Source organism: Polistes canadensis, unplaced genomic scaffold (assembly GCF_001313835.1).
Source record: "Polistes canadensis isolate GaletaPanama2010 unplaced genomic scaffold, ASM131383v1 scaffold_30, whole genome shotgun sequence".
Taxonomy (NCBI): domain Eukaryota; kingdom Metazoa; phylum Arthropoda; class Insecta; order Hymenoptera; family Vespidae; genus Polistes; species Polistes canadensis.
The window spans coordinates 913,431-926,966 of NW_014569577.1; the positions used below are offsets into that span (position 1 = coordinate 913,431).

Below are 13,536 nucleotides of genomic sequence, written 5' to 3' on the forward strand. Positions count from 1 at the left end.
AAGTAGTCCGGTGTGCCAGACTTTGTCGAAAGCTTGCCTTATGTCCAGGAATACTGCGGAGCAGTATTTTTTCTTTTCAAAATCTTGCGATAGTTGACGAKTTATTYTATGGACCTGTTYAATTGYTGAATGGTWTTTCCGAAACCCGAACTGATGGTCAGGAAGAGCATTACACGAAATGTGTTAGTAATAATAAAAATCTACAAAGAAACGGGCGTAATTAGAATAAACCTATTTATACTAAAATTAATGAAAAAAACTTTAGGAAAATAGTGCATAATATTATCTTAAATAATATTATCTATAACTCGATCTATATGAGAAAAAGAATGGAATATTTCTAAAAAGAAATCCAAAGTAACTGGCTACACGCCACCGTAATCTTTTACTTATCTAAATTTCGTTGGACTCGTTCAAAATGACGATAACATTTCATTATTATTCCGCAACAATAAGCAAACTGATAACAAATAAATACCACATAGCATAACAGTCTACTTCAATATGAAAATAATACACCAACTAATCAAAAAGATAAGCGTAAAATTAATCTAAAAATATACCTACTGATTACAAAAATAATCCAAGTATTAGTACGTAAATATTATACAATAAAGAATTCTTTGAGCATGATATTTTAACAATAAGTATGGATACTTATGCATCATAGTGGTATAGTGGTGTACGCACACAGTAAGCTAGATTAGAAATGTAAATAGGAATCCAAATAAAAACTCATTGTTAGTTATCTAAAATACACTCAATGGCTAGTATCCAAAGTTGAAAAAAGTATAAATTATAAGAGAAAAGGAAATAGTATTGTCCAGTAAGATTTTGTTCGTCTATCTTTACAGAAATTTGTTCAACAAGAAAGCGGAGCTACTTTTGTCGAAGGATTTTAAATTATCTGATCAAATCCAGTTGGTAAGTATAAACATCGTTCACGTATATATATATATACACACTCATACATTTAATAATTTTCTACGTCAGAAATAAAATCAATAATTTTATTATAAATATCACAAAAATGAAATTGAATAGTTCTGAACTAGCGTCCATCGAAGGCGCCGTGGCTTAGTTGGTTAAAGCGCCTGTCTAGTAAACAGGAGATCGGGGGTTCGAATCCCCCCGGGGCCTTTCCCTTTCATTTTGGACTTGTGATTAGAAATTTGATAAAACAGAAATTCGTGAAATCATTTTTTTTTCCAATCCTCAAATTCTGGTAAAACGTTAATCATGTAGATCGAATTGACGTATCAATGGTAAAGAGAAATTTTATTTTCAATGTTCGGTATTTGTGAAGATAGCAAGTAATCTATCAATGAAGATAAAAAATATCTACGGATTCGTTCAATTATCGATACATTATCATTGTTGATGTTGTTGTTGTTGTTATTATTATTATCATCATTTTCATTATTCGTTGCATCCGTTCTTACATCAGTACAATTACACTGTAAAAGATTTATCATAACTAATTCTTTACTATCGGTCGTAGTATCATTTTGTTCAGAAAAATTTATGATTTTAGATTCTTCCAACATTGTTACGTTTTCACTGTCGTACGATATTAAATTACTCGGCGAATTTTCGCTAATGTCGGTAAAGTTATTTCGTTCCTCGATTAAACTATTTCCTACTTTCGTTTTAAGTTTGACCGTTTGTAGCGTAAAATCAGAAAAAGGATTTTCTATCGTTATAAAAGTTTGGCTATATGAATCGTTCTTTGTATTATCGATATTAGAGGTAGCATTGATTTTGTCGACACTCTTGTTCGGCGTGCTCGTTAGAATTTCACCTTTTTTCGCTAACGAATCACTTTCCAACGATTCCAATTTTCTATTGTCATTCTCAACAATAGAAATTGATGACTCAGTCAAAATAAGGTTCTCAGTTATGTCCTGCATTTCCGATTGGTGAACATTATCAATGTCCTTGGAACTGGAAATAAGAATAGCTTTCCCCTTTTCGCTTGTCGATACTTGTTCCATTTGTTCCCGAGTAACAGTTTTACTTTCACTAGGTTCCAAAGTACGAACGTCAGTTTCAATATGAATTTTCTCTATCGTAGATGTTTTCTTCTTATCGGAGTTGTAACTAGCGTATAAATTTTCAAGAATTTCCATGTTTCGTGAAGGAAGAGTATTCGATGCGATGACACGTTCCATATGTTGGATGTATGCTTCCTCCGGCAGTATGTTGGTCTGTTCTATAAGTTTTGGTTGTTTTTTAATTTTTATTCTATTTACAATTAGACTAACGCATATGTGAATAGATTGAATAATTTTGAGCTTCGAAAAATACAAAATTGTTTCAATATTAGTCTCAATAATTTTCAACCAATCCACTTACAAATATTTGAATTTAATTTTATAAAAGAGAGTAATGTATTTATATTATTTATTTTTAATTACAGATATGCATAATTTTTTATTTCTTCGTTACGTTATTCATATATATATATACACACATATATCGTGTTTCATACCCGAAACATTTTCCTTGTCATCTCCAACAGGGATATTTTCCATCGAAACGTCTCCGTCTTTATGCGTTGCATTCGACCTGTCAATTTTATCGCTCTCATGTATCTCCGTTATTTTTCCGATCGCTTTCTTAGATTCCTTCGTATATTTTTCAGCATCAATTTCGTCCGTAAACGTTGACGAAACATTTTTACCATTTTCTCTTTTTTCTGAACGGTCTTCTATATTTGTGAAGCCCTTCGATTTTTGCATAAACTGACGTTTACTTTGTTGGGCATTAGCACGAGTTTCCATATCTCGATAATTTCGTTTATAATTTGTCAAATCTATGTAACCTTTTTTTTTACTCACTGTAGGGTGCATGTAATTTACATAGTTAATTTGTTCATTGCTAGGATCGAAAATATTATCGTTCGTACTGTATTCAGATTTAGAAATATCTTCTTCTTCTTCTTCTTGTTTATCGGCAGCTTGTTTTTCACTCTCTGCCATCTTGTTATTTTTTTTTTCATAAATAAAAAGCGATACTCACATGACTTCATATGAAATATAGATAGTTTCGTAATTCCTGTTTAGAGATTCCTTGCTATCTACTGGATAAATAATCCACAAGGCTGTAAGTGTAAATTACGTACATATAGAAAATAATTATCCTATATATAGTATGTACACTATAAGTTAAAAAAAAATTGTGAACGAAAAAAAATTTTCCGACGAGGATGGGATTCGAACCCACGCGTGCAGAGCACATTGGATTAGCAGTCCAACGCCTTAACCACTCGGCCACCTCGTCACACGAAAGGAAAGTCTCTAAATATATATAATAACTAAAATGTTTTAATAATTATTTAAATTGCTTAATAAACATATTATGTGAAAAATTAAATAATATAAATATTTAACTAAATATAGATATGATTCTATGTTACATCAAAATATTACTCTGTAGTGAAAGTAATAGTTCACTGTATATATTAATACGGTTGAATAAAATTGGAAAGAAAAATTATATTGCAACATATGGCATAATTTATAGATTGATTCAATGACGCTGCAATTGAACAAACACCCACACACATGTATATGCACGTATTTATATATGTTAAGTGTTTGTTCATGTCGTTATTATTATTATGATTGTGCAAGATATATCGGAATACGTCACAACGAATTTATTTACTCTCAGAAACTTAAAAATATTATTGATATTTAATCATATGTAATTCGTTGAATGCATGTATCTTATTATTTTCATTACAATCTACTCTACAAGTACTTAAGATAGTAACCAATGGTTGCAGTCGTGTTGAGTAACGGTTTCCCGTTTTTGTAGTTACATGTACTTAAGAGTAATCATAACATCGTAAGAACGTCAAGAGGCACTTTCAAGAGATTTAAGAATGGAAAAAGAATCAGAAAAAACTTTGCAATATAAACCTGTTTATGATAAAAGGATCGCTGCAAATATTCGAAATGAATTTTCAAGACTTCAAGGTAAATAAACATTGCATATGGGATCATTGGAACATATCATCATATTTAAAAAAAAACTGGACTGATTACAAGTGTATGTATAATCTTATAGCATTATTATTTTATATTATTTTTATTCCACAAACACACACACATAGGACAGTGTTATTTGGATCATGCTGGTGCTACACTTTATTCTGATTTACAAATAAAAAGTGTAAGTGATGACTTATGTAACTCTCTCTATGGCAATCCACATTCCATAGGCATTGCTGGTGGTATTACTCATGATAATATTGAGCAAATAAGACATAGGTAAATTTATTTATATTTTAAATATAATTTTTGTAATAAATTTAACTACTTCGTAGCTTAATCTTTTATATATTATAATTTTTTAGGATATTGAGTCATTTTCATACATCATCAGAGGAATACAGTATCATATTTACATCAGGTGCAACACAATCATTAAAAGTGGTCGCTGAAACATTTCGATTCAATAATAATAAAAATAATGAAGTTCAATCTACAGGAGATTTTGTTTATACACAAGATAATCATACTTCAGTACTTGGAATGCGAGAAGTTATCTCCCAAAAAGGAATTAAAGTAACTTGTCTTAGTCATAAACATGCATTTCAAGTATTAGAACAACCAGTAAATTCTTTTAACGACAATGTAGCAAGCAACAATAATTCTCTTTTTGTTTATCCTGCCCAGTGCAATTTTTCTGGTGCAAAATATCCACTTAAGTGGATTAAAAATGCACAAAATAATGTGCTTTCTAGTGTAACTGGTCAATTAAATACAAAGTGGTACGTTCTCCTAGATGCGGCAGGATTTGTACCAACAAATGATTTAAATTTATCTGTATTTAAACCAGATTTTGTATGTATATCTTTTTACAAGATGTTTGGATACCCAACCGGTATTGGTGCTTTACTAGTAAAGAATTCTAGTGCGCACGTTCTTGAAAAAATCTATTACGGAGGTGGCACTGTAGAAGTTACTCTTAGTTCTGAATTATTTCATGTGAAGCGTCTAAATTTACATCAAAGGTAAATTAAAAATAATATATTTTTATAATATTACAATAATTAATTTACAATACTTTTAGGTTTGAAGATGGAACTGTACCATTTTTATCTATAATATCATTGCAGTATGGATTAGATATACTTTCAAAAATTACTATGAAGCAAATATCGAGTCATGTATTTGCACTTGCAAGATATTTACATCATACTCTATTAAGATTGCGTCATGATAATGGTGCGCCTGTTGTCAAAATTTATTCAGATAATAACTATGAAGATCCCAACTTACAAGGAGGTATCATTACATTTAATATACTTAGATCAAATGGAGAATATGTTGGATATATGGAAGTTGCACATATGGCTGCTCTTTTTAAAATACATCTTCGAACTGGTTGTTTCTGCAATCCTGGTGCATGCCAAAGACATCTGTCCCTTAAAAATGAAGACGTTTTAAAAAATTATGACGCAGGCTATGTGTGTGGTGGTACTGCAGATTTAATAAATGGTAGACCAACTGGTGCTGTGCGAATTTCAATCGGATATATGTCTATGATCGAAGATATTGAGACTTTGTTACAAATGATCACTAAATGTTTTGTTAGCAAACCAGAAAGGAACATATGTGTACCAGAAGTTCGTAAATCGCATCATACTGAGGCTGAAAATAAAAAATATGTTATAAATGATAAAGATAATACAAAAGAGTTTGAGAGTAAGGCATGGTACTCGTCATTTTTATATGGTGCAAAATATTTTCAAAACACTAATAATTCCAAAAGTAATATTATTATCAAAAAATTATTTATTTATCCCATAAAGTCATGTAGCGCATTTGAAATAACTACTTCTTGGACTTTGAATGAAAAAGGTTTAGAATATGATAGAGAGTGGATGATAATGACATCAAATGGAGTTTGTTTGACTCAAAAGCAACAAACTAATCTCTGTTTAATTAAACCATTTATATGTAAAGAAACTGAAGTCATGAAATTAACATATCCAGGTAAATTCTATTTTTAAATATTGTTTTTTTAATAATTATAATTATTTCCTGTTTCTTTTTTTTTTTTATTTTATAATGAATCTTTTAGGAATGCCATCAATAGAAGTACCTTTGGAGTATTCTGACAATTATATAAATGGTGCGATATGCCAAAGTAGAGTTTGCGGACAAAAAGTTAAAGGCATTGATTGCGGGGGAGATGTGTCTGAGTGGTTGAGTTTGGTTATTGGTCGTCCAAATTTAAAACTTGTTAAGCAAGCTGATCACGAAACTAAAGACAAACCAAAACAAGGTACATTAAAGGAATATTTCATTTATATACATTTCATTATGCATTTCTAATTATGTATTTTCTTTTCAAGAATTAAATAATCCAAAACTATCTTTTACAAGTCAAGCTCAATATCTCTTATTGAACGAAGAAAGCATATTATGGCTATGCAGTAAAATTACTGATACGCAAGATTTTAACAAAAATACAGTAGTGCATAGATTTAGAGGAAACATCATTTTAAGCGGTTGCAAAGCTTTCGAAGAACTTCAATGGAAAGTAATACAAATAGGCAAAATCAAATTCCAGGTTGTTAATTAATATAAATTAGTAATATTATTCTTAAACAGAATATAGAATTAATTTTGTAAACATTATGCGTATTAGGTAAATGGGCCTTGCAATCGGTGTCAAATGATATGCATTGATCAAACAACAGGCGCTAAAACAGTAGAACCATTACGTACATTAGCGGAGGAATTTCATGGAAAATTAAGATTTGGCATATATCTTACTAGACCATCGATAAAAGAAGGAATATTAAATATTGGAGATGTAGTATATTTTGAATGATCATTTTATATGGCAAAGTATATATTTTAAAATATATACATATAAAAATTACTATACTACAGATATGTAGTAAGTGTAATTAAATTTATATTCATATAAATATTTTACTCTACCTGACATATTTAAACAAAAATCATGATATTACACACTCTATAGGTTGTTGTTTGGTAACTTTTTTTACAGGTTCACCATTGAATACATCTTTGATTGTTTCACAAACCGCTTCATAGTCAGGGAATGCTAGTGTCTGAAGTCTTGAATAAACTAATTGATCATTAATCTTGATTTCAAAAGATTCTGTAAAAGAATAATATACATATGTTTATCTATTTATAATATATGAAATTTTATATAAAAGCTATCTTACCTTCTTTTCCTTTGGTTCCAGACACTTTGGCCATAGGTACATTCTTCTCTATTACATTTACCATGTCCAAAAATTGTTGTTTACAGCTACTGTTTTCACTGTGAAAATATTACAAACTTGAATAAAAATTATCCTGATTGCTATTTTAAGATCATTTATGATCTATAAATTTAAATATTTGATGAAGAGGTTAGAAATGTATTTCCTTACTACAATTATAATTTATAACACAGAACTTTGTAAAAAACATTAATATTTATATTTACCAATATTCGACGTTAACTTGAACATCGTACATATTAGAGATTAAATAGATATAATTTTGTAATTGATTTTAATTAGAGATAAAGTAAACCTATCGCATCTGCTGATACATTACTATAACCATTATATTACCAACAGTAATATATTAATTTCATGTTAAATAGAAAATTTCAAGTTACATGAATATGTAGGTTAATGTATATTGATAGTTTGCAGTTGTAACTCGGACAATGTCCTCATTTCGTTTTTATTTATATACCGCCTATGGAAGATCGATCATTAATATTATTAACATCAACATACAAACTATTAATGGAAAAAAGTTATAATTTTATAAAGATTAATCTCATTCGTTATATTTTTAATTAAAATATGATTGTGAAATTTTTATTGAAAATAATTTATAGAAAGTAGAATTATTTTTAAAAGTAGTTTGAAATTACTTCGTTGACTTTGGTAGCACTGAGTCAATCGGCGCCATTTTTTCGCGTGTGCATATGTCGTCTATTCTCGATGTAACAGTGAATAATTACAGTTTGTTACAATGTGTGAAAAAGTTATATTGTAAGGTATTTTACAAATTTATGGATAGAAAACGTAAGTTCTTATTTTTAAGATAAATAATATTCTAATTTAAGTAACATTCCGAATTTGTTACGCGCGAATCTTTTGAAAATCGCGTACGTGGGCAACAGGTGGCAAAGTCTAATTTCGCACATGTTCGTATTTGTGTATATGTGTAAGTCAGTTCTAAATTTGAAAGATTTATTTAACATTTAATATATTTCCTGCCGAGAAAAGTGACTAGAATTTTATTTGTACGAATGCACATAAACGATTTTTTTACGGGTTCATTTTACCTTTATGACACATTAATTGCTTGTAAAGAAGAAACACCTAAGCAAGAAAAATATACCTATATGCATATATAAAAATGGATTATGAATAAATTTTTATTTTTATGTCTAATTTCGCACATATTCATATTTGTATGTAGTAGTGAGTCTGCCATAAATTTGTAAGATTAATTTTATGTCAAATATTTTTTATGCGAAGCAACAAGAAGTATTTTGAGTGAATGTACCTTATCGATACAGTTTTTACTTATATAAATTGATTATTCAGAAGAAGCATATGAAAAAAGAAGATAATAAGAATGGATTACGATTACTTAATTAAATTTTTGGCCCTTGGAAATTCTGGAGTTGGGAAAACCAGTTTCTTGTATCAGTACACCGATGGCACTTTCCATTCTCGCTTTGTCTCCACCGTTGGGATTGATTTTAAAGAAAAGAGAGTAGTAAGTATGAGTTTGGTTTTATTTAACGTAGAGTCTCTCTTATATATATATAAGTTCTATTATTAATAATTATTTTATATTGATTATAGACATATCAAATGCCGGATGGAAGTACCCAAAGAATACATTTGCAGCTTTGGGATACAGCAGGCCAAGAGAGGTATATTTTGGTACATTATTAATGTTCATTAGGTACAATAATTTTTATGATTTTTGTTAATCTCGATTCTAATTTATATATTTGAAAAATTGCATGATAGTAAATTCAATACTAAATAATAATGGTATAATTAATACAACATCAATGTGTTTGCATAATATAATAATATTTCTTAGTATTGTGCATGATGTTCTTGTAAGATTTATAACATAATTAGAAAAGAAAATTAATACTGTTAATTTAAATTAATATCATTAACATTCAGGTTTCGAAGTTTAACTACAGCCTTTTACCGGGATTCCATGGGTTTCTTATTAATTTTTGATCTGACCAACGAGCTGTCCTTTCTCGAAGTTAGAAATTGGCTGGAACAGCTTAGGGTACTTGTCATTTAGTAGATTATTGGAAATTTATTTTAACATATGTTTAGTACGTTGCATAATATTTTCGGACGATTCTTTGAGTATGCGATAAGTCTGTTGGAATTTAACTAACATTGTTTGTTTGGTCTTATCGAGCATGGTGATGGAGTTGGATTAGAGCATGTAGTAGATGTGCTTGAAATAACATTTTCAATTGGTACAATTAGGTTTACGTATAAGCTAGGAAAAAACTCAAATTGTCGTTCGATTTCATTTAAAAAATATATGAGTTACTTTATGACTTTATTAAATGTTTGTGATATAGGGTTATAATAATTTTGTTTCTTTTATACTGATTCTTTATTTTTCACATATACATACAGATGCATGCGTATTGTGAAAATCCAGATATAATTCTCTGCGGTAATAAATGTGATCTTGAGGATAAGCGAGTTATTAGCGAGTATAAAGCACGTGATCTAGCAGAGAAACATGGGTGAGTTTATAAGTTCTTTTAATAACTGTAAGCTTTATGGAATTATTTTATTAAAGGTCTTATTATTTTATTTATGATATATTGAATTTTTCCATATATAAACATATAAAGAAGAAATAAGTGTACGTAAATCTTATAGTTGCTTTTTTGAGGGAATGTAATTGAACCATTGATTTCCAGCTTGGTATATTTGGAAACTAGTGCTGCTACAGGACAAAATGTTGAACGCGCAGTAGAAATTCTGTTAGACCATGTTATGCGCAGAATGGAAGTTACAGTAGATAAATCATTGCTGCCGCATCAAAAAATTTTGAAGTGTCATGAGCGTGAGACTCCACCTCCTAATAGCTCTTGTTATTGCTGACAATGTGATTTTGCATAGGCAGTCAATTAGATTGACTGTTATTGCAATCGGAGGTTTCAGGGGAAAGAATATTTCCTTAATTTTCATAGGCTAACAGACCGACACTTAAATTCATTACAAGGCTTTCGATTCTGGGTAAAAAGGTTGTGACTATAGGCATTTTAGAATATTTTCTGAAATTTATCAGGAATATCTCCAGTTGTGAATATCAATATTCCAAGCTATTGCTTCCTATAATGTACAATCCTATTGTCTTCCATGTCTCTTCCTTGTCATAAGATCTTATCCCTGCCTTTGTCATCCATTTTAATACGTATCATACATTCTTTTATTGATTTTAAACGAATCTCTTTGGTATACTTTCTATTCCTGCTTCCTTAATATATATATTTTTTTTTAAATTTTTGACAAATTTATATTTTCTATTTCTGCCTTGATATATCTTTTCCTTAAATTAAAAAAAAGAAAATAATGATTTAACTTATACTTCTATCATATTAATATGCATAAAGTGTTCAAAAAGTCAATCTTTAATAATGTGTTAAAAGTGTGATATAACTATATAAAAACAATTTTCAAATTTATGAATCTTAATATATATACATATATATCTATATTTATATATATTAATTGTAAATGTATTTTTGATGCTGTTATTGTATGATATTTATTCAGAATCATTAAGTGTAATCGTAAGTACTTAATATGTTTAATGCAATTAAAAATATCATACAATATGCATTAACATATACCATATACTAATCTTGTGATATTTATACCAATTTAATATTTTATTCGAGTTAATATAAATAACGATATCGCATTTGGAAATTATAAGAATTTATGTTACTAATGTAATGGAAGCAAGATTATATACTTATACTATATATACATATTATACATTGTATTTATTGGTCAATAATTTGATCAATTTGAGATCAAATATGTTTGGAAAGTTTTACAAATACAGGTACATTAATTCGTCCTTTATTCGCTCGAATACAGCGAAATCAAGCACTAGGACTTTGGAGAAGGAACGAAGAGAGCGTGGAAAATATCACAGACATCGGGAAACGAAACTTCGTTTCGTTAATTGCCATGGGACGAAGAATATATATACCGGACGTTTTCATCAGAAACTTCAGAGACTTTCGTCGGAACAACGTCTTAATTATTAACCAGCTATTTATATTACTTGCTTTGCCTTCATAATTGGAATATTTCATTTTATTCATTTGTAAAGATGAATTTCTTATTAATTTTAAATGAATTTTATTTTCAGTTAATGCATCATTCAATTGTTTGCTTTGTATTAGCAATTAATCAAATTGTTTTTACATTGAAACATATTTCTTTTTTCTTTTTCTGCTTGCGTTGTCATGAGCAAAAAAAGATAGATTTATAAATATGATGCCATTAAATTTAGTTTTAAGCTGTAGAAAAAAACAATACGTATTCGTGATAATACCAGGGACGAAGCAAGAAATCTATTTTTATTTTCGATAACTCATTTATATCATGTTCGATCATGGACAAAAATAGTCGAGTTAATTTAACATGGAAATCGAAATCATATCCAGGATTTATTTATCTTCGACATTTCCATACATTCGTAATTTCTTATTTGTTTCGTAGCTTTTTTTTTTTTTATCTACGATTGAAACCTTTTGAATAGAGCGTTTTATTAAAGCTGCGTCTTATGAGAGTATTATATAATACATTATAGAGTTTAATAGAGTTTAATCAAACTATAATCGCTCTCACTCACATTCATACGATTTCATATATCTATTACAATAATTTATGCTATTATATAGCTGTTTATTATTACCACTTTCATTCATTCGATCGTATATAACACATCGATATTACATTTAACAGGATAGATTAAATATTTTGGAAACAATGGATGGGAAGACTCGACTAGATCAGGTGAGATTGAACGTTCGTCAGGTGACCGAAGCAATTTAGTCTCGAACGATCGACGAGGGAATACGAGCAATTTGCGCTTTAAAGTCCTGCAAGCACGACGTCTGTGTTCAGCCACCCATAGAGCTTGGCTGTCAGTAACACGTCGACACGCTCGAAGTCCACTTGGAGGCTTTCAATTTCAATTTGTGTCTCTCGTCTTGTCGGGGAAGCCGCTAATTATTATTGCAGTTCCTGCTAGTTAATTTGGTCCAAATAGACAAAGGTAGAATCGTTTGAAGTCGAAGGATCGGTAGTAGAGTGTGAAAGGAAAACGACGTTTATCCATGCGTGTTAGCTGTAGCCCGTTTAAAAATTCACCTATTTTTCCTATTCATTCTTTTTTATCTTTTTTTTTCTTTTATCTTTTTCGATTGTTACCCGATGCTAGTTCGACGGCAAGTTTCCGCAAAGTCGGCGGTATAGCATTGACTGAAAACTTATGAATAGAAACTTTTCAGTCGATGCCATTCGTTGCCTCAAATTCAAAGAGGAGAAAGAGAGAGAGAGAGAGAGAACCGAGAAAAGCGACGATACTCTATGGATTCGATAACAGGCTGTATAAACGAGGTGAAAAGAAATAAGGTTTTCAAGAAACCTTAATGAACAGAATACGTGTTCGTTTTTTATTTTTCCTTATCATCTTGGCAACTACGTTGAACAGGTGTTTTGGTAAGAAGGGCTTCGTTTCTTGGCGTTTTAGTATTTTCCAGACTCTACCTACTATATATACATATACACATGTAACATTCGTGAACAACGTATACGCATTTTATATTTTCTAGTTTATTTCATGGAAAGAACGAACGAACAAACGAACGAACGAAAGAAAGAAATAAAGAAATAAAGAAAGGAAACAGCATAGGGGAGGAAAAAAACTGACTGCAAACACGCGGAGTTTGTATGCTTTTTCTCATCGTCCAGCGAGCTAGCGCATGCATCCTGGGTTAGCATCGTTCTTCTTTTTTTTATTATTTTTAGTCGGACATTCGTTATCTCTTTTTACTAGTCGGACACGAGAGAAGTTTTATCGAATAGGTTGATAGCCGAAGAAAGAAGAATTTATGGATAGATTGAGGTGATACAGTCAAGTGGAAAATCAAATGAAATTATGTCGTGGCTTAGTTGAGATTCTTTCCTTTCTAGGTCGCATGTGTTATCGAACGATTTATAATTTCCATTTCTGTAGACATTCGTTATTTCTCTTTCTCTCTTTTTTTTTTCCTTTGAAGCCTCGAGTCGAGTTAGAGAATCGAACTCTTTTGAAATCATCGACATAGTTACATCTCCTACGATAGTCGAACGAGTTTGTCGCATCGTTTATTCAAAAATTCTTGTTTCCGTAATCAGACAGGCGTCAGGAAGATATGGAGTAGCAAAGTGTGTCTCTTCTTTCTTTTTAT

At 30.1% G+C, this 13,536-nt stretch overlaps 3 protein-coding genes and 2 non-coding genes across 11 annotated transcripts in view; 3 read left to right on the top strand and 2 right to left on the bottom strand.

Annotated features, from left to right (window-relative positions):
• Window positions 1-7,184, top strand: part of LOC106784086 (molybdenum cofactor sulfurase 1) — a 13,983-nt gene extending 6,799 nt beyond the window's left edge. For 3 of the 5 annotated variants that reach the window (XM_014743213.1, XM_014743214.1, XM_014743216.1), the window contains 8 exons: window positions 855-924; window positions 3,823-3,983; window positions 4,121-4,277; window positions 4,364-5,023; window positions 5,083-6,008; window positions 6,097-6,300; window positions 6,371-6,588; window positions 6,667-6,852. In XM_014743213.1, the coding sequence (XP_014598699.1) occupies window positions 3,890-3,983; window positions 4,121-4,277; window positions 4,364-5,023; window positions 5,083-6,008; window positions 6,097-6,300; window positions 6,371-6,588; window positions 6,667-6,852 (2,445 nt within the window). In that variant the 5' untranslated portion in view covers window positions 855-924; window positions 3,823-3,889. The other 2 variants (XM_014743215.1, XM_014743218.1) reach the window with 2 other exon arrangements.
• Trnat-agu lies at window positions 1,067-1,140 on the top strand. Its single transcript has one exon. It is a non-coding gene; the product is annotated as a tRNA-Thr (tRNA).
• Trnas-gcu lies at window positions 3,201-3,282 on the bottom strand. Its single transcript has one exon. It is a non-coding gene; the product is annotated as a tRNA-Ser (tRNA).
• On the bottom strand, window positions 5,358-7,766 carry LOC106784092 (migration and invasion enhancer 1). Of its 3 annotated transcripts, none has more exons than XM_014743224.1 (4): window positions 7,486-7,765; window positions 7,220-7,317; window positions 6,966-7,149; window positions 5,358-5,437 (listed from the first exon to the last, which is right to left on the bottom strand). In XM_014743224.1, exons 1-3 carry the CDS (start codon window positions 7,515-7,517, stop codon window positions 6,986-6,988), a joined length of 294 nt encoding a protein of 97 aa, XP_014598710.1. In that variant the 5' UTR covers window positions 7,518-7,765; the 3' UTR covers window positions 5,358-5,437; window positions 6,966-6,985. The 3 variants fall into 3 exon arrangements, with proteins under 3 accessions (XP_014598710.1, XP_014598713.1, XP_014598712.1); XM_014743227.1 differs by lacking the exon at window positions 5,358-5,437 and adding an exon at window positions 6,255-6,279 and having other exon boundaries at window positions 7,486-7,766; XM_014743226.1 differs by lacking the exon at window positions 5,358-5,437 and adding an exon at window positions 6,642-6,721 and having other exon boundaries at window positions 7,486-7,766.
• An 85-nt stretch (window positions 7,767-7,851) lies between these two features.
• On the top strand, window positions 7,852-10,706 carry LOC106784090 (ras-related protein Rab-27A). The gene is made up of 6 exons (XM_014743222.1): window positions 7,852-8,080; window positions 8,609-8,783; window positions 8,873-8,943; window positions 9,209-9,323; window positions 9,689-9,801; window positions 9,982-10,706. The coding sequence occupies exons 2-6, from the start codon at window positions 8,640-8,642 to the stop codon at window positions 10,163-10,165; spliced, it is 627 nt and encodes a 208-aa protein (XP_014598708.1). The 5' UTR covers window positions 7,852-8,080; window positions 8,609-8,639; the 3' UTR covers window positions 10,166-10,706.
• The last annotated feature ends 2,830 nt before the right edge of the window (window positions 10,707-13,536 follow it).

Excerpts from the sequence above, each read along its gene's own strand:
- LOC106784092 (XM_014743224.1), bottom strand. The coding sequence starts at position 7,517 with ATGTACGATGTTCAAGTTAACGTCGAATATTG. Across the intron at positions 7,318-7,485 it reads CAAGTTAACGTCGAATATTG|TGAAAACAGTAGCTGTAAAC; the intron begins GTAAATATAAAT and ends ATATTTTCACAG. Across the intron at positions 7,150-7,219 it reads TGGAACCAAAGGAAAAGAAG|AATCTTTTGAAATCAAGATT; the intron begins GTAAGATAGCTT and ends ATTCTTTTACAG.
- LOC106784090 (XM_014743222.1), top strand. The coding sequence starts at position 8,640 with ATGGATTACGATTACTTAATTAAATTTTTGGCCCTTGGAAATTCTGGA. Across the intron at positions 8,784-8,872 it reads ATTTTAAAGAAAAGAGAGTA|ACATATCAAATGCCGGATGG; the intron begins GTAAGTATGAGT and ends TATTGATTATAG. Across the intron at positions 9,802-9,981 it reads GATCTAGCAGAGAAACATGG|CTTGGTATATTTGGAAACTA; the intron begins GTGAGTTTATAA and ends ATTGATTTCCAG.